This window comes from Pseudorca crassidens, chromosome 3 (genome assembly GCF_039906515.1).
Source record: "Pseudorca crassidens isolate mPseCra1 chromosome 3, mPseCra1.hap1, whole genome shotgun sequence".
Lineage (NCBI taxonomy): Eukaryota > Metazoa > Chordata > Mammalia > Artiodactyla > Delphinidae > Pseudorca > Pseudorca crassidens.
Genome location: NC_090298.1, coordinates 52,520,353 through 52,546,469, shown reverse-complemented (window position 1 = coordinate 52,546,469; position 26,117 = coordinate 52,520,353). Strand labels below are relative to the sequence as shown.

At 38.7% G+C, this 26,117-nt stretch overlaps 1 protein-coding gene across 5 annotated transcripts in view; it reads right to left on the bottom strand.

The window, feature by feature from the left end:
• Nucleotides 1–389: 389 nt before the first annotated feature.
• NLN (neurolysin) overlaps nucleotides 390–26,117 on the bottom strand; it is a 99,988-nt gene continuing 74,260 nt past the window's right edge. For 3 of the 5 annotated variants that reach the window (XM_067730827.1, XM_067730830.1, XM_067730831.1), the window contains 5 exons: nucleotides 23,368–23,569; nucleotides 14,499–14,685; nucleotides 13,829–13,957; nucleotides 12,478–12,614; nucleotides 390–2,344 (listed from right to left, as the gene is read on the bottom strand). In XM_067730827.1, the coding sequence (XP_067586928.1) occupies nucleotides 2,210–2,344; nucleotides 12,478–12,614; nucleotides 13,829–13,957; nucleotides 14,499–14,685; nucleotides 23,368–23,569 (790 nt within the window). In that variant the 3' untranslated portion in view covers nucleotides 390–2,209. The other 2 variants (XM_067730828.1, XM_067730829.1) reach the window with 2 other exon arrangements.

Genomic DNA, 26,117 nt, shown 5'->3' with positions numbered 1-26,117 from the left:
CCCCTCCCCCTTGGCAACCACCAGTCTGTTCTCTATGTCCGTGATTCTGTTTCATAGGTTCATTTATGTCATATTTTAGATTCCACCTATAAGTCATATTATGTGGTATTTGTCTTTGTCTTTCTGACTTACTTCACTTACTATGATAATCTCTAGTTGCATCCATGTTGCTGCAAATGGCATTATTTCGTTCTTTTTTATGGTTGAGTAGTATTCCACTGTATATATGTACCACATCTTCTTTATCCATTCATCTGTTGATGGACATTATGTTCTTCGGTAGATTCTAAATACTGGATGTGAACCCTAAATAAAAAGAACACCACAGCACTTTTGTTTTCTTATGCATTTCAGTTTTAACATTAAAGTATGAAAGAAACGTGAGTTCATTCTCATGGATAATAATGTAATTTTATTGTGTGCAGCCTTTTTCACACCAAGTATTAGTTTTTCCATGTGAAATAAGTTAAGATTTAAAATGATAAAGTTATTGTTAAGGAGATGCATTGGGCGATAGAAAAAGCTGAAGAGAGTTTTTGCCTGAAACTGGAAGACAGAACAGTCCGGAAAAAAACAAATGTGAGAAAAGTATCATACATTGCTCAGACCAACCCGCCCCCCCCACCAAAAAAAAAACCCAGCTTCACGGACCTGAGGTGGTGATGCTGAACAAATGTCGGGGAGAGAGGGCCAGGCAATTGTCTCAGAAGGGAGGGTGGGATTTCCTTGATGTTAAGGGTATTTGCTTGACAATAATAATCTGAATTTTCTTCTGTGTCTCTATAGCTCTTGATTTTTCCTGCTGTCTACAGTTTGACTATGCAGCATAATATTTTTTTTTTTTATTTAGCACAAAGTCCATTTGGACTAGAGAATGGAAAGGTTCTAATTTTGTTCCTGGCCAGCAAAGTCATACCTCAGGTACACACTGTACAACAATTAGAAGTCCTGTGAAGAATGCATACATTCAAAATTAGTTTTTTTTAATTAAAAAAAAATTATCCTGTTTTGGTTTCTTCATTGAGTAGACTCCTAGAGGAAAAATAAGTACGTAAGTTTCCTGGTCTGCTGAAGAAATGGAATTTAGGCCCACAGTAAAGAGAATTAAAGTGATCCAAAGGTTCACTTACAATCACCAGACAAAATAAGCCATGGAAGAGCCTCCTTGCCATGGCTGAGCTGAAGCACACATAACACTTGGGGCAGCCGTCCTCAAACACTTCTGTGCAGAACCCACTCCTCTCCTGGAGTTTCTGGACCCTTTATGCTCCATATCAGCTTCAGCTTTCTTCCTGTGGCACTCGGGATAGACCTTGTGACATGTCTACCTGCCACTTCGGGTGAGGGGTAGAGTAAAGGAGGCAAAGTCCCTACCACTTATTAGAAACATGAGAAGAGAAAAATGTCCTTGGACTTGCTTTAGTGTTCTAATTGGCAAATATGCAGAAAGGCTGACACTCTTGTATGCTGAAGTGGAAATGAACCTCTAATCCAAGATCCAAAATTCTCTAATACAAGATATTAAAACCTGCAATATGCATTAAGTAATTTCAGCTAAAACTCATAATTTTCTGGTGTTCTCTGACTGGACGTTAGACAGAAAAGACTAAACCAATTGGAGTAACATTATTCAAGAGTGGCAGAAAGTTAGAAATCATGAGGCCTGAAATACAGATAAATGCATTACTGAGGCATATTCCCCTGGCCCTGAGATATGCAGGCAAAGAGGTGAGTCACACTTTACTGGGAGACAGAGTCAAAGTGGATGCAAGGCTCTGAGGCAATATTTAACAGAGGAACGTGGTGATTCATTTATCAGTTCAGAAATCCCAAGTACAAAACTTCAAGATATAAGAAGGATCAAAGTATATAATGTATATGATTCAATTTAAAAATTCTTAATTATAATAGTAATCTAGATTACAACAGTAAAAAAATCAAATTACATTCATATGAAACTTTTATAAAACGAAATCAAATCCATTTTTATGAAATTTTATAGTACAATTATTTTCTAATGGGTCTTTTTCTTAGGTCACCGTATTTATAATTCCATTTACATCTGTATAATTTTTCAAATCAAAAAACAAAAGGAAGTCAATAGAAATCTACATTTTCATTTGCAAAACTCCCTTCAGTTTCCAGGCCAGTAATACAAGATGATGTCAGCTTGTCCTCCAGACATGGACTGCTCCCAAAGATCCCCAGTTTACGGAGCATGCAGGCCTCTACTCATTAGGAACGCTTTTTGGTTTGGCTCACGTTTCAAGAAATTCTGGAGCATGTCCATGCCGTCCATAGATCCCCCAGGTTTCAGGATTAGGTTTCTGTATTTCATTCCAACCTGATAAAATAAAACACGCCTAATAATTCATGGTTATAGCAATTTCCCAAATCTCTCGATACGAAAGAGAAGAGAAAAAGGGACTTCAGCTTTGTCTGGATGTTCTCCCTCATAGACTGCAGCTCTGCATTATTTATTTACTTCGGTAGCTAAGAGATCTGGAGCTCAGACCTCGGTCTTCCGCACTCCCCTTTATTGCTGTCTTGTCTCCTTAGACTCTCAGCAGCATGTTGACTATGTGAGCAAACAGACAAACGAAAAATAGCCAAATGGAAGACAGAACAGGCTCCTATTTGCCATCCCATCCCAAATGCGATTTCAAAAGGGTTAGTAAAGCAAGTGTTCAATTAGGCTACAAATAGGGGTTCAGTATACTTGGAAACAGTAGCCCAGCTACTGTCAAAATGGCTTCTGCTATATTTTTATGAGGGGCTCATTAAAAAAACCCTTTTTACTTATGGGGTAAGGCAACAGCACATGTCCCGTGGTATAGGGTAGGACATTTCTGTGGGCCCAGCATGGGGAAGGAGGACCTTTGCAAAGTTTTCTTTGGGGACAAGGTCTGGAATTTTAAAACACATCATAGTTCCTCTGCCTTTATTTACACACATACATGAGCAGATAAAGCAAACAACTGTAATTCAGTATCAGCATTATTCAATATTTTCACTTCCTTTTCACCGTCCTTTTAGGAAAGAAAGGCAAGACAATTCAGTGAAGCCTAATTCTAAATCTACGCATAAAATAGTTCACAGAGTAACACTCAAATTTATATCCATTATATCATTTGAACAGTCATTAATAGTCTCTCCAAGTACATAAATAGCTTGAGAATTTCTGGAGACAAAAGTAATCTCATTTTTGACTTATGACAATGATTCTGCTTGGTACAACCATCAGAGATAAGTCTAGTCAAACTGTTAAAGAAAATAAAATGTTGATGAATGAAATCCACCAGGTTAGATACAAAACTACTTAATGTTTTACAAGGGTCATGAAATCAAAACTTTCCGGGTTATCTTTCAGTTATAAACAGAAATAATCTTCAACTTATTAATGATCTACAGGCGAAGAGCTAACTTCACCGATGGGCCTTCATCAGGAGTAAACAATTAGTCAAAGTTACTTCCTATAAACTCTAGAGAGCACTGTCCAGTACAAATATAATGTAGTCCATATATATCTTTAAATGTTCTAGTAATTGCATTAAAAAAGGGAGGAAAATAGGTAAAATTAATTTTAATAAAATATTTTATTTAAACCAGTATATCTATAATGTTATCATTTCAACATGTATCAATATAGGCTGCTATTGAGATTTATTTTTTATGTCTTCAAAATCTAGTGTGTTTTTTACATTTACAGCACATCTCAATTCAATTCTTCAGTAGCACTGGCCACATTTCAATGGCTCAGTAGCTACATGTGGCTATTATACAGGTCTGGGGCCTAGCGAGTAGCAATCTTGTTGCCTTATTTACAAGCTTTGAGTAAATTTTCTTAAAAAGTGCGGGCCTGTAATCACTGATATTGGACTTCCTGAAAACCCTGGTAATGACAGTTTAGAGCTAGATCTAATTTTGTTTAGGAAGAAAAAAAAAGATGTGTCATTTCTTGCTTGGTCTGCATCAATTAATTACTGTTAGAGTAGCGATCTAGAACCTAAAATGTGAGTGATGGCTATTCTCATCATGGACTTTATTATTCTAAGAAGTAGCAGATCAGAGCTCTTGAGCCGAACACAGCTTACCCCACTTCCCTTTCTTTCAATCCCCAATGTGTCTAAATTTGACCAGTGTTAGATTAGTGGGTGGGGCAAGGAAGGGCAGTTATCTCTGGACAAAGCAGTATAGGAGGAACTTAGAAAATGTGAATTAAATTGATCTGAATGATAAAAATATTTTAAACCACTTATTACGGAAAAATTTTGAATATATACTAATAGAGAGAACAGTATACTGAACCCTCTTGTACCTATCATGTAACCTCAATTATTAATATTTACCTGCAGAAATTCTTAATGCTCAAGATCTGAGAGTCTTTTATTTAGTAAAAAGACATATTTCATTGCACAAATATTATAGGAACAGTAATGAAAATTTAAATAAAGTAAAAAAAATTATCACCAAAATGTGGACATCTGCCAGAATATTCTCATTTTGTACAGAGAACTGTAAATGTTGGTAGTAAAGAAAAGCAAGCGTTAGAGGAGCTGCACGTTGCTGTGAAGAGCCAGCTCATGCCTCCTCTGCCGTACAGTCACTGTGGAGCAGGGCACTGTTTGGTCTCACAATATGTGGCTCAGGGCAGTGCAAGTCCTCCCCTGTTTATAGCTCCAAACAAGTTAATTCAATTTCCTGAATTACAGAGCAATTGTCTTTTAATAGTTTCATTTCCTTTGCAATGAAGTTTGGAGAAGAGTTTAAGAGTCATTTTGGTAATCGGATCTTGCTTTTCTTTAAAAAAAAAAAAAAGTTAAGCAAATTTGTGTGTTAGGAAGGTAACGGCTTCTCTGGGCGAGAGAACACTGCTTGGGAGACATATGCCACAGGTGGAAGGAGTCTTTGCTGTGAATTGTTCTACTCTGTTTATATAATTAAGGAACTGTAACTGTGAGCAAAGCAGGAAGAGAAGCTCTAAGGCAACCACTACAAGTTTTCATGCTAAAAAAATTGTTCAGGGGGATCTGCATAGCGTAGGAGCTCCTATTAGTTCAGGGAAGGAAAATCAGCATCAGTCACTTCTGTGGTTTTTACTCCTGGAAGGTTAACATGTGTCTTTTGGCAACTGTGCAAGTCCTCTCTAACACTGATGTCTTCTTTCCTTCTTTTCTTTTTCTTTATCTATTTATTTATTTTTAAAACTTTATTTATTTTTGGCTGCGTTGGGTCTTTGTTGCTGCACGCCGGATTTCTCTAGTTGCGGCGAGTGGAGGCTACTCTTCGTTGCGGTGTGCGGGCTTCTCCTTGCGGTGGCTTCTCTTGTTTCGGAGCATGGGCTCAAGGTGTGCAGGCTTCAGTAGTTGTGGCATGTGGGCTCAGTAGCTGTGGCTCACGGGCTCTAGAGCGCAGGCTCAGTAGTTGTGGCGCATGGGCTTAGCTGCTCCGCGGCATGTGGGATCTTCCCAGACCAGGGCTCAAACCTGTGACTCTTGCATTGGCAGGAGGATTCTTAACCACTGCGCCACCACGGAAGTACCTCTTTTTCTTTTTTTAAAAATGTTCAGATGATTGATTGATTGATTGCCATGCCATGCAGCAATGTGGGGTCTTACTTCCCTGACCAGGGATCGAACCTGTGCCCCCTGCAGTGGCAGCATGGAGTCCTAACCACTGGACTGCCAGGGAATTCCCCAACACTGATTTTTCTAAAGCAGGATCAGGAGTTTTGGAGTCAGGCCCAGGTTTGAATCTCGGCTTCATTCTCAGCTATGTGGCCTTGGGCCTTGGTTTCCTTACCTGTAAAGTGGGAATATGCCTACCTCCCTCAGTGTATGAGGAATTAGAGGAGATGATTTTAGTACCTTGCCTGCTGCCTAGAATCATTCCTGCCATATGCTGGTATTCAATAAACCTGAGTAGTCATCCATCCCTCCTTTCATTTGCCTTCTCCTCACACCGCCCCTAAGTTCAGTCACTTATACACAGTCAGGGAAACAAATGCATTCCTGTTTTCAGCATTTCCTTAAAATTAGTTTTGTCTCCTAATAAAGCTAGAAAAAAGCACAAGAGATTTCATCTCCACTATTAGTATAAAATAGAATATATAGTTTAGTAGGAATACTAAGAAGAGACAAGGCACTCATTTTATGCAAGAATCTATGCCCTTTATTTGAGGTAATATTTTAAGAGCAATCATAATTATCCGAATGAAGGACACCCATCATCTACCAACAATGAGAACACATAAATTGGGAAACAGATTGGGTCTCCTGCTATCTCTGGCTTCTCTGAAGGAGCACATGCAAGCTCCCACAGCCTTCCAACCCTCCCTTCTTTCTCCTTCCTCTTGTGACAGACTATAGGGAGTGGAGCCAGGTATCTCCTTCGGACGCTGAGTAACAGGCAACAGGGCAGAAAGCATCCGCCCAAGGACAGGTGATGACGATCAGGTATCTCCCAGCCTCACCAGCCCGCTTTTAAAGTGGACTTTGAAACCTTTCCTTCCGCAACTCATCTGTAAACTTTCCAACAGCACATACTTTGTTTTTTTATGAGTGACGGTGGGGAGGTTGAGGGCAGAAAAAGAATACCTTTGACAACAAACAGGAAGGAGGGAGAGAGTGAAAGATTGGTGGTGACGGAAACAAAGAATGGTGGTAGGAATCTTCCCTTGTGTGAAAGAGGTCTTCTGGAAACCTTAAGCGAAGTTTCAATTTGTGAGGATGGAAGAATAAATAACTATGGGGAGGGAGGAGATCCGGACAAAAAAGGAAGGGAAGTCGTGTGTAGTAGGGGGACAGAAGAGTGGAAGCAGTTGGAGCAACTACCAGTTGGGCCCAATAATAGTTAAATGTTCTGAAGCAGAGGACGAACACCAAGATGAACAAAACAGTTCCTATTACAAGAGCCTTATGATCTAGGAGGTGAGATAAAGAAATAGACAATTAACAAAGCAGATTATTAGAGCTCTAAGAGAAACACAAAGAAGGGCTGTAGGAACACAAAAAGGAAGAAAAACTGCTTCCAGCTGGTTGGGATTCAAGGCTTAGAAGGTCTGGCATTGTAAATATTCAAGAAGTAGGTTGGAAATCAATCCCATTTCCTTCCTTTGTCCCTTAAATCAGGCAAAATTTAATGCTGTTAGAAAAGGTTGAAGTGTAAGAAAAATCAGCTTTGGGGTGGTAGATCGGGGAAGCTGAAGCAGAATTTAATCCATTTGTAAGGACTGTCAGGAGAGGAATTTCATATTCTCTCTTAGCAACATATTATAGCAGGAACTGGTCCTAGGATTCTGTTTGAAGGGTCCTGGAATACTTAGCTTTATAAAACACTTTCTGTCAGGTAATTCTTTTTCTTGTTTAACCAAGATTCTTCCTATGTTTCTGTGTCTGTTATTGCATGTAAGATCTAGCTCCTTCCATATGGCATTGTGGATAGTTACACTTAACTGTCTTGACTTTCTCAGTATTCCTTTCTGCATGTGATACTTGTTTGTATTTCTTCTTCACTGATGGAAAAAAACGAAGCTTAGCAATTACTCTAAATGCAGAAGAGGAGGAACATCATTCTAGCGCAACAATATAATTGCCTTTGAATCCACAATGTCTATTAACTTTTAGGAAATTTTCCCACAATGAAGTTGCCTCATAAAAAGAAATGGCCCAGGCTTCCCTAGTGGTGCAGTGGTTAAGAATCCGCCTACCAGTGCAGGGGACACGGGTTCGAGCCCTGGTCCGGGAAGATCCCACATGTCACCGAGCAACTAAGCCCGTGCGCCACAACTACTGAACCTGCGCTCTAGAGCCCACAAGCCACAACTACGGAAGCCCGTGTGCCACAACTCCTGAAGCCTGCGCTCCTAGAGCCCGTGCTCCACAAGAGAAGCCACCACAGTGAGAAGCCTGCACACCGCAATGAAGAGTAGCCCCCACTTGCTGCAACTAGAGAAAGCCCGCCCGCAGAAACGAAGACCCAATGCAGCCAAAAACAATTAATTAATTAATTAATTTTAAAAAAAGAGAAAAAGGGCTTCCCTGGTGGTGCAGCGGTTGAGAGTCCGTCTGCCGGTGCGGGGGACGCGGGTTTGTGTCCCGGTCTGGGAGGATCCCGCGTGCCGCGGAGCGGCTGGGCCCGTGAGCCATGGCCTCTGAGCCTGCGCGTCGGGAGCCTGTGTTGCACAACGGGAGAGGCCACAGCGGTGAGAGGCCCGCGTACCACAAAAATAAATAAATAAATAAATAAAGAGAAAAAAAGAAATGGCCCTAGTTAAAATGCCCTTATTCTTGCAACACTATGATTAGCTGCTAGATTTTGAAACTACATTTGGCAACCTTAAAGGGCTCCTGAAAGAGCTAGAGTTTGCTGGAAAAGTGTTACTCCCAAGCAGCTCCCTTCCATAGTTATTTAAGAGATGAGTTGGAAAAGTAAAAGGTATGTCTGTTGAGACAACTTCTCCATGTTTACTAGAAATGAAGGCTTTAGGTAATATTTAACAAACTGATTAAACAGTCAAGATGTTACACCTATTTACTATGAAGAACATAGAAAATTACAGATAAAACCAGAGGTAGCAAACTTTTAGGCTATTACAGGTAAGTGGCCAGTTCTAACACTTTGATAGAGGCCATCGAAACAATAAAAACGATTGTACTGTAAAACATTCTATTGCTAACATTTGATATTCAGAAGCCTGCAGGTTTGTATTTGACCCTTCCCATTACTGTTTTCCCAGTGAGTAGCACACTTTCTATAGTTCTGCTTGTTAAGATCTGAAATGGTTCTCAACCAGACCCTGGGCTTTGCAGGATGGTAAGAGGTTACAGAGGGAGGGCCTGGAGGTGTTCTTTTGTCGATACTAATGACCATGAACAATAAGGTCAACAATACATCATCTTTCAGCCCCGAGCCTCTCTAGAGCTGGGGACTAAGAATAGCAGGCACTGACTCCTTGAAGGGGCATCCTGCTATCTTCTCAAAATGCTCCAAATATACACTAGGGAGTGTGAGGGACCTTGAGACAACAAAGTCTGCATGATATATTGTGACTGATCTGATTCCCATGACTTCAGATCAAATTCAGTATTTCTTTATACCACAAAAATTCTTTCCCTTCATCACATATACATAGTTGTAATAATGACTGAAGTTTTTTGTAGAACAGGATTGTTATTCCAAAGTGTTAATTTTAAATAAATGGATATTTAAATTGTGTATATTGGGTGTTATTTTAGAGCAAACATTTGTAAAAATAAAAAAAAAATTAAAACAAAACCAAACAAGCAGTACACTGTAGGAGGGTATAGAATGGCTATTTAAAAAGCTGTTCCTGGGCTTCCCTGGTGGTGCAGTGGTTAAGAATCCACCTGCCATGAAGGAGACACGGGTTCGAGCTCTGGTCCGGGAAGATCCTACATGCCGCAGAGCAACTAAACCTGTGCGCCACAACTACTGAGCGTGAGCTCTAGAGCCTGCGAGCCACAACTACTGAAGCCCGCGTGCCTAGAGCCCGTGCTCTGCAACAAGAGAAGCCACTGCAGTGAGAAGCCTGCACACCACAACGAAGAGTAGCCCCCGCTCGCCACAACTAGAGAAAGCCCGCGTGCAGCAATGAAGACTCAATGCAGCCAAAAATAAATAAATAATTAATTAATTTAAAAAATAAAAAAATAAAAAGCTATTCCCATAACTGCCACTGCAGTGAAGAGCGTGAGGATGGGTGCAATGGGATTCTCCTTCGCCACTGGAGCCAGACTCACTATTGCTGTGACAGCAGGGGAACAAGAAATGACGATATTCCAGAGTATTTAATAGGAAGGAAAAAAGAAGGGATTAAAGCCAGCTTCCTGGCATAAGATGAGTAATAATACATAGTACAGCTGAATTCAGAATTTTAGTAAAACTGAAAACTGTTTTTAACCTCACAAGGCAACAACTCCAAGTTGTAGGGAATCTTGCTTTCTCCACATTCAACCCAGCCCTTTTGTCTGAATTAAGAGTAGCCTGGCTGCCTGCCAAGCTGTGAAGCCTGAGATAAAAGGAGGTACATAGAAGCATAATGGCAGGGATGGCTCCTGCTGGACCTGCAAGTTCCTTGGGATCCACTGGGATCAGTACTTTGGCTGTTACCTTGACAGCGGGAAGAAGAGAGGAGACAGTGGAGGCTCCTGGGGATGTGGTCATGTGAGCGGACCAGGGGCGGTGAAAGAGGTGCTGTAGCAATTACGCCAGGAAGCCTCGCCAACTACTAAGAGTGAGTGGAGGTCATAATTGTACCTCTGCATCTCTGGACCTTGTGTCTCTCTAAATATTGTTTTCTGATTTCTACAATAATTCATGCTCTATGTAAAAATATGAAAAAGCTCCATAAAAAGTACAGAAAAATATTTAATACTCAGAAACTTACCACTCAGAGATAACAATTGACAACATTTTGATGTACTTTTTTTTCCTGAATGTATATTTTAAAATCAAAATTCGCATTCTATGGTGTAAAATATTTTATAACCTGATTTTTTTCATAATAGTTATATTAAACATTCCAGACACAAGAAAAAGCTTATTGAAACCCTTATCCCATGCCCAAGTTCACTCTTCTGTTCAGAGAATGGAAATATCACTTCTGGTTTCGATGATCTGGAAGATTTCATTTGAATAGGGCCTTTATGAATGGTACGATTTTGGAGAGGCACAGACAAGGAAGGCATACGTTTTAGGTGGAAGAAGTACAATGAATAAATTTGTGAAGGAGGAAAGACACAAGGGAACATACAAATTTGGCTGACACACTGCGAGTTCTGGGAAGTGCAGAGGGATTTGTTTGCTAAGCTAAGGGCTGTGACAAAGAGAGGAATACCAAGAAGCATAAAGTAAAACAAAAGGTAGATGAGGGCCTTTGGGAGTTGGCGATTGGATCATCAGTAGTAGGTAACTCTGGAGGGAGGGTAACTTTCCAGTTCAGTTGGTGGAGGCAAAAGCCGGGAAACAGAGGTTTGCAGAAACTGTTTCTTACACCAAGAGAGTAGGCTGTGAAAGGAAGAACAACTGAGTAGTAGCACTGAAATTATCAGAGTCAGTGGTAAGTTTTTTTCCTGAGATGGCAAACCAGTAAGTCTTAGTATTATAGACATGTCTCCTGAGACAGGAGGAAAGAAGATAAATATTGAAGTACAGAAAGAGAAAGAAAGATGAAGGTACTCACTGTGAATAATCTTAATGTTCTTAGTAGAGAGGAGAGAGCATCTGCTGAGAGAGAGAGAGAGGGTGGGGACCCCAATAAGGTAAGTAGAGCAGGACTGTGGAGTCACACTGGGGGTCCAGTGCAGGTTCGACAGCATGACTGCAGTGGGGCATTAAGTGGAGCCGCAAGATCTTCCCCAGAAGACTGAATTCCAAGGTCACCATCTCTAAATGAGATGGTAGAGGAATCCAGGGCTGGGCACTGGCTGAAGGTCATGCAGGAGTCAGGGTATTTATGAGAACAAGTTAGTGGTTGATCGTTTTAAATGGGGTGGCCAGGGAATAGAAAGAGACTTACAGGGACCTAACAGCCTGAGTAGGGTGGGACTGAAGATGCAGGGATTGGAAAGGTTAGTCTATAGAATGTAAGTGTCCTGGAGGTGGTGTTTTGGGGGCGAAGGGTTGGGGGAAGGGACGGTGGCCCAAATTACATCAATGTCTTTCAGTGCATATGTGTAAGGTAGTATGCAATAAAGTCTGGAGAACAGATCAGTTGGTTGAAATAAGCACAGAGAACCTGATTTTGATAATTTGTTCTTCTAATTTCTAAATCAAACAGAATGAAAAACACACTGGAAAATCCAACAGCCCTAGAAATAATCTGACAGCTGAGTCTTCAGCAAGAGTGGAGACTGTGAGGGACTGTAACTCAGGAAGGTTTGGCTGGCAGCCACCTGGCAGTCAATTCACTGTACTCAGAAAGGAATGGCTCAGGTTAATGAAGCAGCTTAAATTACTTAAAGGCATTTAGGTTACAAACCATGTAGTAGCGGCGCATGCCAGTCACAGAAAGAAGGGTGCCTTCCACAGCAAATATATAATGAAAGTGTGTGGAGTATATCAAAACATAGGCAGACCATTTATATCAGGAAGGAGTTTACCTTTCTTTCCCAACCTCCTATAAAACTAAAACACTGTATGGCACATGTCAAAACTGGCAGCTATAAATGCTCAAATGCATAAACAAAGCTTTGAATTTTAATTATGCAATATATTGGAATGTTAATAAGCAAGAAAATGCAGTAGGGTTTTTCTTTAACTTATAGGATTAATCACTTACACAAAGCAACTTAATGATGTATGATGATGTGAGAAGATGCCAGACTTTCAAGTTAAGATTTGTTATCAGATCTCTTACTCTAAAAGTCTCGGTGTAATAAATATTTTTTTTTACTAGGAGTTAAAGGGGAGGGGGCAACTACAGAAGTAACAAAAGGAGGAAAAAAAATACAATACCTCTGGATTCATTATCCCTTCTTTTTTAAAACAGCTGTAAAACATGTCCATGGAAAATACTTCACTCCAAAGATATCCGTAATATTGGCCATCATATCCCCCCGCCAAATGTCCAAAAGTTGCTGGCATATTTGTGCCTTTAAAGAAAGATACATTTCAATCAGTGTGATGGCAAATGTTAAATAGCAGGGTCTCAGCTAGCTAAGGTTTCCCTATGGGGAGTCCAGCTGTGGGAGGAGATAGTGGTAGGTCCTCACCTCTAGTACTCCCTGGGTTTATGGGTGCCGTTGGCCAAGATGTTTACATACTTCTCTCCTACCACAGCTCCGCCTCAGAGCTGGTTTCGGCCCTAAGCTCTGGAATGCTTAACAATAGTTTCAGAGGCTTTGTCCACACCTATCAGACAACTCGCTCCTTTCTTATCCCTTAGACACATGTGTCTTACAAATACTCTAATAATATTAAGCCTACTCTTTGTCACACTTATTTATATCTGAAACAGTATCAGTATGGCACTTATTTGAGGTTCATAATTACTGAAAAAGAACTCTTTACGTGAAGAGCTAAAAAGGTCTTAACAATTCAATCTACCTCTAGGGCTACTTTACAAAAGGATTTTGTCCAAGTGGCCTGAGGCACAAAGTTGCTGTTCAGTCTACTAGAAACAGATCACAAAAGGAAGCGAGGAGCCTGGATGAACTCAATGGGCTATTCTGACCTTTAATATGGGTATAAATGTGACTGATTCAATTAAACAACAATTTCTTTGATAGAAAAAACTCACCTTTCCAACTACGTATACACGTACAGCTACATGTTTGCTTAAAATACACAAATATAAATGTAACATAGCATATGTCTGAGCATCTCCCACCCACTCACACAAATCTCATAAATAATACCAGGTTAGAAACTGCTGGTCAAACTGCCTTAACTGACCTCAGAAGCAGAATCAGACACAAGGTAGAAGCTTGCGCCTTTCTCTCAAACTGCCCCTTCTGGCAACATCTTACCGAAACCCTAGGGAAGTCACGGTGCATACAGGGAGGGCAGAGCCAGGCGGTGCTGCCAAACGGGAGTGGCTTTCTCTGCTCTGGGGTGGAGGCCGACTGCTCACGCCTGATCACACTAAAATGCTGCAAAGCTGGCGCCGCCTCCCCGTCAAGCACATTTGGACAGGATAACTCTGAGGACAGAGCATGCTGACCTGAAAGTCATGGTCTGATTTCAGAAATCAGAAGCAAATTATGTTAGGCAACCTGCCTGACAAACTCTACCTTCTCTGGCAGTGTGAGGAGTATACCCTGTGCTTCACAGGAAGAGTGAACTTTTAGTGGTCGTATTTACGTACCTGGAGTAGCTGCAACACCTAAAATTTCTGTGCAGTATTTGGCATATTCACTTGCAGCATCCAGCGAAGTGTTCGTATGGAGAGACTGATCAACTTTGCTCAAAACAATCTGGCGTAAGGTCAGGAGACCTAATAACATAAGAATGTTGGACATGTTTTGGAGAAGAGAGAACTACGTGTTCTAATCATACATCATAGATTTCAAAAACTGATTCCTGTAGTACTCATTGCAAAATCGGAGCAAGACATCTCATTCTATTTAAGATTTAAAAGATGTATTTTTTTTTTCTTGGACATAATTTCAGGGTTCAGTATTCCAATATACTTAGCAGTCTTCCCTTCCCATATTAACACTCTGGGGGTACTATCATTACAAAAGACGAAATAAGTTCTATAGAAGAAGATGCAGCAGGCCTCTTGGCTTCTGAGATGGCCCACACTCAGTCTGTGGAGTGTGTTTCTCTCATGGCCGCTCTCACTTTCTGAGACGACCCCATGCTCTGGTGCCGCTCTTGCCTTTTGAGACGGTCCACGTTCTGTCTATGGAATGTGTATCTCTCTAAATAAATCCACTTCTTACCTAAAAAAAAAAAAAAGAAAAAAAGAAAAAAGATGCCACCAATTCTCCATTAAGCAATTCTAGCTTATTTTCTAAAATTATAAGTCATACCTGTGTTGACCAGTCTAGAAGCAACAAGTTTTTCAAGCAGATCATCTGTAATAGGGCTTCCATCTTTATAATGTTTTGACAGTCTTCGGAGGGAATCAGCGTCCCACACCCAATTTTCAAGCATTTGTGATGGCACCTCTACGAAGTCAGTTTCCACATTTGTTCCACTAAATCGTGCAAAGTCGGTCTAAAAAGTAAACATAAAGGTCTTTTTTAAACAGCACTGAATGAAAACTACATATATGATGAATTATAATTAAGACTCACCAAAACTTAAATCAGAATCAGAGTCAACTGCTTCTTTGAATGGTTAGGATAACCTCAAATTTATATTGCAAATAAAACACAGTAGCCAAGCAGCCTGAAAAATAACCCCCAAATACCCTTTATTAAACTCATATTTCATTCTTTTGAATCACAGAACACACTTGGAACAATCATTAAGAAATCATAACTGAAAAAAAATCAGTCTAAGTTAAAAGAAGCCTTAAGCTTTGAAAGTAAAAATATTTTAAAAGAATTTCCCATTAGAATTCCCTGGCAGTCCAGTTAATAAGACTCTGCGCTTTCACTGCTGAGGGCGCGGGTTCGATCCCTGGTTGGGGAACTAAGATCCCACAAGGCACTCAGGGCGGCCAAAAAGACCCAAAACAAAACAAAACAAAACCCGAAAGGAATTTCCCACTAAAAATGAAGAGATCCAAGAGATCTAAGACAAATCTCTCCCTAGCTCCCCTTTCTATTTGCATATCTTTGTTTACTCAATACATGCCTTTCTGGGGCATTCATCAGTCTATTATTTAACTACTCAAGTTTCCATCTAAATCAGTTAAAGAGTTAAATTACAACATTACAGACAGATGCCCTTTTCATGTGTGTGGTGTTTTGTGTTCTAAACTTTAAATAAGTGTTTCTAAGACAACCGTGTTGTAGAAAGCCAGAGCTGTACCTCTCAGATTGGGTAGAAGATGTTACCTTAAAACAAGAAGCCCCTTCAGTGGGATTTAGCACTATAATAGTTGGCAAGTGAGGTGAGTTAAATGCAGCTATGAGAAAAGAGAAACAACTGATATACTCAGAAGTTAAAGTACCCACTGTAAAAATAAAGGACTTATTCTGAGGGTGTGGGCTAAGCGTTAAAAAAAAGTTTTATTTAAAAAAGGAAAGTTTAGTAAATTGTTGAATCAGATGTTAGAAAGCTCTTGAGCAGAAAGATGGGAATTCACTAGACAGGCTGGTGTTTTTCAACCTTCACACCGTCCAGAGAACTCATGTAAAACTGCCATTGGCAGAGGAATATTTAGCATTTACCCAACTGGGTCAGCAGCAGAATGGGGGTTATTCTGTTATCTTTCCCTGAACCTCTGTCCTGTTTCCCTATTTAGATGCTTCACATCCCAGTCTTCTCTCTCTGACTTCATCATCCCTGGGGCTCTAAATGGAAGAAAGGGAAAGGAAGGCGACTTAACCACTGGAGAAGGCAGCAGACTGGTTGCCAAATCAGAAGCAAATAACCATTCTGTTTTTGGCCCAGGGCAGAGGCACAGATGTCAACGCCACCTCACATTCTGCCTTCCTCTCTTTATGAAAAAAAATGTTTTCCTTGACTTCCTATTATAATTGTGCTGATTCTAGATATGAAGAGCTGCAACTACTGAAGGGCCAAGGGAAACTAAATTCACTAGGCACTGGAATGAGGTAAACTCTGTTTGAGGACAGGTAAATAATTTTTTATCCCCATAAAAAATTCTTACAGGTAAAGAGTCAAGGGCTCCAGAAAACTGAGTATTTTGCCACTTTCTTGTATATAATCTTCTAAAAATAACTACATCCAACATGATAGATAAAATAATTTTATACAATAATTATAATAGCCAGCATCTATGGAGACTTTACTGTGTCAGGCATTTTGCTAGGCTCTTTGCATGGATTATCTGATTTAAATTCCAAAACAATTGTATAAAGCACGGTAATCTCCATTTATGAGATAAGGAAATTGAGGTATACTGAGATTAATGGTAGAACTAGGATTTTAAACCAGGTGGTCGGCCTACAGAACCCCAATTTTAACCACAAATGCTATTATACCGCTCTATCTCAGAGAAAAATCAAAGAAAAAAAGGCTAAATTACGATGTGACAAATTGATGAAATCATCTTGGATCTAGTCTTATATCAAACTTGCCTTTATGTGAATAGTAAAAGCGAGGTTTCAGTGTGCTTCCTTAAAAATCTGATTTCCTCTATATACTGGAAGATTTTTCAAAGTTCAAACATGAGATTGAGGTGTAAAGGCCAGCCTCTGTAACCATCTATCCTGGATTTGGGATTCTGTAATACTAACTGCATAACTTTCTAAATATTATAGTTGTAAAATAAGTAAATAAAGACAAAATCACACCATCAACTATCACTGTACAATATTTTGAAAAAAATATAAATTTTGTATATCCTGCTTGTGTGAACATTTTTTGGTTAGTATTTGCTGATGAGAGGGAAAATCAACCCCAAATAACAATAAAATGTATGTGTGTATTTGGTGGTGGCAGTGGTATTTCAGAACCTAGAAAAACATGAACAAATGAATAACTCATGAGTTAAAATTAAATGAGAATTAACACAATTCTGTCACGCAGAGTAGAGAAGAGAGGGCTTATTCTCTCTGAAGCCACCCTGTAGTTGGGGAGAGAGCACAGCACATGAATGAACAGATCAACAATGTCTTCTAAAGAACAAAAGGAAATGTTTGCTAGGAGTAAAAGCCAAAAATTACTCTACTGCTTACTAATTTCCCGAAAGTCATGCTGCTTCTCCGTGTGCCCTTTGGGCAATACCATTTAAATATTTTTCAAATGAGGAGGACAAAGAACTTACAAAATCCAAAAGCTCAATTTCCAGCAAATAACTAAATTTGAACATGCTAAGGAACCCACAGTCAGTCACTGTGTACGTCCACAAGGAAACCATGGGCAAGTCTTAGGATCCAGCAGCCTGATGGGGGCCTGACGTGCAAAACAGCCTGGCTGTTGAATTCCATTACTCATTGATGACCAGCCGGCAAATACCACTCCCCAGTTTTCAACTGTATGTTCCAAAGAACCCAAGAAGTACTTTATACAGTTTTCAACACGAATAATTCAATGGTGTTGAATACAGTACCTTATAAGCATTATTGCTGCAGGAAGTATTTTGACAATAAAAGCCTAGAAAACAAGGTAAACTAGATTCCTGTTTAGTTAGAAGTTCTCGAGAGGAAGAAAGTTGTCTAAAACTATGAGACTTTTCTATATTATCTTTTAAAACAGACAGTCGGATGCCTAAAATATACTCCGTTATAGATTTTTACAACAAATGACTTGATGCTACAGAGATTAATTTCTCAATTGATACAACACAGTGAGAGCTGGAGCAAAATTATTAAACTAAAGCTCAAAAAGTTATGCGAGCTTTAAAGACCAAATCCTACATGGGTTATTGTTCTAATTGAGACTGGTTGCTTTTAGCATTTACAACTAAAGTGTTATTTTCATGAAAGCAAATCTCAGCTCAAAGAAAAGGCAGTTGCTGAAGTCAATAAGTGTACTGTGCTGAGGAAAAAGAACAGGGCTCAGGAGAGTGGACCTTGGCTGTCTGAGATGATCCCCTATTGATTTCTTAGCAGTCATTCCATGTCCCCTGTCTGATCTACCCCTAAATCCAGGGATGATGAAGTTTAAGTAACAAGTCATTGGAGAAAAAAAGTGCCACTGTCTCCTAGGCTTTGCTATAAACAGAAGGTTAAAGGTCATACTTTTAACTTCACATATACCTAGCAATCACTGGCAATGAAAACAGTAATAAAGAGAACCTGAATAACATTTTGTTAACTTTTACAACAGCCCTATAGTTCCACAGGTCAGTATTACCACCATCATTTAAGACATGTGAAGCAACACATTATCTGCAGAAGATTTTTCTAATCTAATCTTCCACCTTTGCCAATACTCTAAACTGCTCATTCTGTTGAACTCCCTGATGTTCCAGTGGTTAGGACTCTGTGCTCTCACTGCCGAAGGCCCGGGTTCAATCCTTGGTCAGGGATCTAAGACCCCTCAAGCTGTGTGGCTCGGACAAAAAGAAAAAAAAAAGGATACTTTCAAAAATAAATAAATACATAAATAAAGTGCTCATTCTGCTCCAGCTCCAGGAATCAAACTTCTAAGTAGCAGGTAATCATTAGAACAAAACAAAAATACAAATGTGATGTTTTCCAATCACCTTCCACAGATCTTCACCCAAAACCCGTGGAGGGTAAGCATTTGTGAACTCTTTAAAATCTGAAGTGACAGTGCTTTTCCTCATGGCAATCTTTTCCCCCGTCTCAAATTATGACCTGTATGCTACTTATTGATTTCAAAAGAGCTGAATTATATATAAGCATAGTTACAAGAACACTTCAAACATGTATGGCACTTTATTCTTTCCCAAGTACCTTTCCACACATTATTTAATCTCATCAGCACTCTAGGGAAGCAGATATGAGAACTGTTGTTGTTTCTTATTTTAGGAATAAGAAAAAAGAGGTGGCCCAAGGAGGTCAGAAAACGTGCCAAAAGTCACATAGCCAGGCCTACAAATACACGGATGATTTTTAATCCAGTGCTCTTTTCATAACACTAGGGTGCCTTCCTAACTGATAGAGGCTACATTTATTTAAAACAGCATCTAGTCCACAATATTTAAAGCAGACAAGATGCTCTACTAGTCTTTAGATGAAATTAACAGATTATTTGAAATGTGAAGTTTTTCTTTCACTTTAATAAGGCTTTATTGTGGTTCTCATGTGTTGCTTTAAAATAACGATATCTAACAGTCCAAAACTCATTACTGCTCTTAATGCACAACCAACACAGAGACATCACAATGGAGGCTGTTAAGAAGCATTACTCTTCTTTTCTACAGGAAGTTCGAAAGTCCAGCGATTACTGACGCCCAAACCACAATAAAGCCATGAAACAGGAACAGATACTAAGGATGCCACTTCCTGACTGCTATCTTCAAAATTATCTACGCTGTAGTGTAAACACAAAAATATGAGTGAAACTCATTCTCTTGAATGATGAGATAGTAGACACCTTGAACTAGTCCATCTACATGTTTGAAAACTGCATGTTCCTGCTGACATATTTAAATATTACTATGACAAGCTCTAGCAAGCTCTTCTGGTCATCAAACTTGCAAACTGCCACAGTGGAGAACTCAAACACTTGGCTGCCATATCTTAAAACCAATCTACTGAATATGTATGGCAAACTTATAAATTCACTATATATTTCTCAGATAAGTCAGAAGTGTTACTGAACACAGAAACTATTAAACCCCTTTTTCACTGCCATCTACTTTAGGTCAGTACAAAAGGTTTTGAAATCATTATAAAGCTGCAAATATATGGATCTGCATCTGTTACTTTTAAGACAAAAGCAGTGATCACTGGTTTCAAATACATTACTTTAAAAGATCTTAAAATGTTACAGGACATTTGAAAGGATTAACAGACAAACAAGAGATCTTTCGAAGATTATGTCATTAGGTGATGACCAGATAAGGGACTGTACTAATACACCATTCATCTGTATGACACATTTTGTGTTCAAGAAGGAGGTTAGGCAAATTCTAAGAAATGAATATAATCTACTGTTTCAAGAAAGAGACATCATTCATCATCAGTATATACACTGATTCATGTATATATTCATATGTATAGTTGTCATATATATAATTGTATGTTCATATATATAGCTGATTCATATATATGTGTATATATGAAACATACATATATTTCGTTCATCAGTATATATATTGATCAACAGTAAATATGCTATCAGCAGAATATCAGTATATATATTATCATCAGTATATCAGTATACATACTGATTCATATATATTCATGTGTGTAGTTCAGTCATATATATAATTATATATTCATATATAGTTCATTTATATATATATATGTATATACATTTCATTCATGAGTTACAGAGCTTTAAAATGAAATAATACCAGGACAGTTATTTTCCAGTACTAAAATGAGTATTTCAAAGAATCAAAATTAATATAAGAAATAATGAGAATAACAGAGTTGTAGAGAACTGTATCGTGAACACATGATAAGCATACAATATTAAGGTTATAAGAGGGCTGTGTTTGAAAACAAGAACACACATCAAAAGCATGGAAAACCGTATCTGAGGATCAGTATTATTTTAATAAATGTGATTAAGACACCAAATTACTTCCTCAGAAATCACTAGCTGATAATCAACATCCAAATAAAGGAGGAAACTGCTCTAACCCAGTTTTTAACTTGGAATTCAGTATGGTCTGGGCTTCAGGGGGTCGGTGTGCCCTTTGAAATTCCAGGTAGAAATCTGACTGTATAAGTGAATGTGCATTTTTCTGGAAGAGGTATCTATAGCTTAAATCATATTTTCATAGGTTCTCAGATCCAAAGAAGTTAAGATCCACTGTTCTAAAAGCAGACTATTGTTTATCTGTGTACAAATACATAACTAAGATCTTAGATAATCTAAGTAACCTAAGTCTGAAATTAAGAAAAATATTTGACTTTCCCAAATTATTCATAAAAACACTTGAGAAAAATGGAACCTAGACTTATCCTAATTAAAGGAAATGTCAGTCATAGAATGAACACTGATGGAAAATAAATATTTCAGGAAACCTATTGCTGTGAAAATAGACTTTAAAATTACCTAAGAAAGAAAATTTAGGTTATTCTGAAAGCTTTATTTTCCTTGGATTAAACAGAGAGTAGAAATGGCTATATCAGTATATTAGGATTTATTTATCTGAATAGATTCATACCAGAGTCCCCTCTGTTTTTTAAAATAAAACATGGAAACACCAGGATGTACAGATAAAATGTTGAAAGAACTAAATACTTTTTTTTAACAAAAGTGATAGTAGTATTCTGGAAAAGAGTGGGTACATTTTTGGTTATTACAATGATTAGGGGCTGCTCTGGGGGTGGGATGCTGGATGTCCAGGACTGAACTGCACATGTCAAGACAATGAAAAATTGTCCCCTATTCTGCATGTCATTCATATGTCCTGCTGGACATTCATATCAATGAAAAATCTGTAATTAAGTGAGCCTAGAAACTAACTCCATTACACATATTTTTACAAAATTTTTTTTGCACACTTAAAGTTTCCAAGACTCTAACTACTAGAATCAATTGTGTAAATCAAAGTAAGATTACTTTCTATTTGGAAGTGTCCCAAGAGATAGTCACCATTTTGGAAAATCATGTCACTATTGAGGCCTGAATGTTTGTGTCCCACCCCTAAATTCATATGTTGACACCTAACCCCCAGTATGATGGTAGGAGGTGGGGCCTTTGGGAGATGATGAAGTCATGAAGGTGAAGTCCTATGGCTGGGATTAGTGCCTTATAAAAGAGATCCCAGAGAGCTCCTTTCCGCTATGTGAAGACACAGTGAGAGGGTGCTATCTCTGAACCAGAAAGCAGGTCCTCAGCAGACATCAAATCTGCCAGCACCTTGATCTTGGACTTCAGCTCCCAGAACTGTGAGAAATTTCTGTTATTTTTAAGTCACCCAATCTATGGTATTCTGTTATAGCAATCTGAACTAAGACAACTGGCTATACCATTCTTGGACTTGAATGGACAAAACAAACCGCTTAAGTATCAGTCTGCAGTTTTTGCTGCAAGATTCGGGGTCATTCACGTATAACCTGACTACTTCCTTATGTCTTACTACACAGCCATGCCCAGGCATTACAATTTGAAAAACATAAACAAAATGCTTTCTTTTATGCAGTGAGGATATTGCATAGATTAAAAAAAAATTATCTGTATAGAAAAAGACCTTTAAGGAAAAACTAGTTAAATCCAAATAAAGTGTTGAGTTTAGTTAGGAGTACTGTACCAATGCTGTTAGCTTCTTAGTTGTGGCAAATGTACTATAAGATGTTAACAGTAGGGGAAACAGGGTGAGGAGTACTGTCTTTGCAACTTTTCTGTAAATCTAAAACTATTCTGATAAAGAGGTTATTTCTAAAAAGTTCATCTTTAGAGATTCATGGAGATTTCAAATTTGGAAAACTGTCCCTCTACTTCTGTAAATATCAGTTTTTAAACTGTTAGGCTGAACAACTGAACTAGATGTTTTCGTATGTCAACAGCGGTTAAATATTGGCATGTTCATATGGTTCATCCTAGAATAGTGTGGGCCTAGTTTACTGGACTATGTTACAAAGTTTAGAATAAATAAACTTTTCATTTTTAAAAATAAAGAGAAATTAGTTGCAATCCGCTGCACACACACATTCTCTTTCTTAGTAAATTCTCCCCATGGTTATACTGTGCTATCTGTGATTTTAATTGAAGGCTAGTAAAGGAAGGTGTTACAAAATATTTATTATTAAAAAAGGAGTACAGAGTCTGGATGATTGAAAACCATTGAACTAAACAAAGCATTAATAAGCAGAAGAGACAGATTATAGCACAGTTTATCTGTGAAGCTTACACCAAATTCCTATGAGGAAAAGATTTGAAAGGAAAAAACACAGTATTTGTAACCCTTCCTTAACGACAGTTTTCTTTTTTTTTCATAGGGTGGTATTCAATGAAGCTCTTTCATTAGTGGATCAATCTCTGAGTAAAGGTATGTTGTGAAAACATAGTAAGAAAAATTTCGTGTTTTTGCAGAAGGCCTATGAAATTTTTGAACATGTTCAGCTTCTGAGAAAACATGTTAAGAAACATGTTGAGAAACCTGACATTGGTGGAAAAAAAATCTGGAAAAGCAATTAGTAGGTCTACCATAAAAAAAAAAAAATCACTCACCTGTGCACAAATCTGATGCATGACGTGACCAAATTCATGGAAGTAAGTCCTCACCTCATCGTGTCTCAGGAGAGAGGGACGACCTGCTAGTGGCTGTGAGAAGTTCACCACGAGGGCAGCCACAGATATCATGCGGCTCCCATCAGGCAGGAGGCAGCCAGGCTGGAGACCAAAGCAGGCTGCGTGGTTATATTTTCCTTCCCTAAGGAACCAGAAGCACAGTTGGTGAGATACAAACACTCTTCTCTAGCAACAACGTTGGCATGGCCCCTCTCAGTCATTTAACCATATTTGATAACAGGAGATGCTTTGAAACATTTAATTCACCTTTTACAAAGTGGGTCGATGTTTTGTTGAAATGAAACAATGAAAACTAGACAAACAAAAACCCCACTATCACTTGATATGAGTTATATTTCCAAGGTTTCTTTTGTTGAAATCTTAATATAAGAATTAAGAATATACACCACAAGTAGGGTACAGCTGAATGTCCAATTTATTGTGACAAGCTCTTGCTTTTTGTCTTCAAAGATAGAGTCAATAAACACTAAATAGTGTTGAAGCAAAAGTGAAATAATGGAGTTTGACTTACTAGGTAGTTTTTCCTTAAAGTTAAAATTGATTAAAAAAAACTGATAAAAACTAAAATCCAGACAGTAATATTGTTCTTTTATTCAAGGAGGGAAGAATCAGTACTCATAATTAAATGAGCTCCTTTTATAAGCCAGACAGGCCTTTTTTGAAACAGAATGCTTTTATTTAGCCTTGGAAAAAGCATAAATTATACTATAAAGTCATCTATTCTAGGACAATGTGATACCAATGATGGTAGCTCTCAAAAGCTATGGGCCATTAGACTTTATTACAGGGATAGGTTTCCTCCTTTTTTCTTTGCTCAGAACATGAACGTACATTCAGGTTTAGTGTGAATTTTTTAGTTTGATGTTTTGATTTGTATATCTTTTTCTGTATTATCTTTTCTTGGCGACTCATAACTTTTTTCCTGCTGTAGTTATTCAGGTAAAATAAAAACAAAAACAAACTAGTCTTTTTACTGCTTCCTATTAAGATGTAGAAAGCTGAAAAGGGCATTGCTCCTATTCTTACAACAACATGCTGGACAATTTGCAAATCACAACTTTTCTTGAACCCATCGGAAAGTGAAGGTTGAAGGGCAACCAACCTACAATCCATCTAAGACAGATGCCTCCAAGGAGGAAGAGAAAGGAAACAAGCACTTTTTGGGTTTTTGGTTTGTTTGTTTTTAACCTGGGGCAGACACTGCAGACACCAGTAAGAAAATTTTTAACAAATTGATAAAGATTGATGGTGAACCAGCAAAAATAGGGAACCACTAGGAGTTATTAGATAAGGGAAATTTTGCATCCATTTGCAGGGTCTTCTCCTTAGACCTCACTGAGTACACACAAAAAAGACAGGGGCAGGATGAGAGCTCTGGGAAAGAATCAGTGCTGATGCAAGCCTGGTGGAAGGGAGCATTGCCTAGATCCATTTCACCTCTCTCCTAGTGGACACGAGCCTTGAACTTCTCATGGAAAGGCAACAAACCCTGTTGCCCTAAGAGAACTGGTAAAAACCCACTGCTGCTGGGGGGATGGTAACACAAAAAAACACTCTACTCCTGAAGGAAGGGCAGGAAAACATCCTGGGCCCAGACCTACAGCTGAGGGTGGGGCAGTATCAGTATATAGGTCTACTCCTCAGACCCAGGGTAAGACTGAACAGAAAAGACCCCCACCCCACCTTTCCAGGCTAATAGGCATCCAGTAATAAACAATAGCAGTCTACTGCAGGGAGAGGAACAAGAGCAAGAAAAGAGACCTGCTCTAAGGCACAGCACAAATGAACAACCTCAAACTAAGTGGAACAGACACTGAGAAAAACTCTGGCAAATAAGCTCTCATCCTAAACACATACAGGAATCTGAAGCTTTGGGTTCACTGAGGTTAACCATAGCAATAACAAGGTCCAAACCCAGCTCAACTACTAAATGGAATGAGTTAAAGACTCACATTAAAGGCCTAGCAGAAGTACATATGTGCCCACTGCCAGGTATAAAAACTATTTACCTTAGTCTTTTCTGTCTTATATAAGTGTCTGACTTAAAAAAAAATTATAAGGCACATGGAGACGCAAGGAAAAAAGACACAATGTCAAGAGGCAAAGAGGGCAAGAAAAATAGACTCAGATATGACAAAGATGTTGGAGCTATCAGACAGAATATTTACAATAATTTAAATGTTAAGTGTTAAAGGTTTTGGAGGAAAATGCACAGTCAGATGGATAATTTTGGGAGAGAGCTGGAAACTATGAGAATAAAATGAAAATGCTAGAAATAAAAAGCACAGTAATGGGGATGAAGAATGCCTTTGATAGTCTCATTGATAGACTTCCCACAGCCATGGGAAGAATCACTGAACCAAAAGATAGGCCAATAGAAATTACCCTAAAACACAAAGATTTTTAAAAGGGTGCCAAGAACAAAACAAAACAAACAAAGACTCAAGAGCTGCAAGACAATATCAAATGATCTATTATATATGTAAGTGGAATTTCAGAAGGAGAATAGAGAACAGGATAGAAGAAATATTTGAAGAATAGTTGAGAATTTTCCAAAATTAGGGAACTCCCTGGTGGTCCTGTGGTTAGGACTCTGCGCTCTCACTGCCGAGGGCCTGGGTTCAATCCCTGGTTGGGGAACTAAAAGCCTGCAAGCTGCGTGGTGTGGG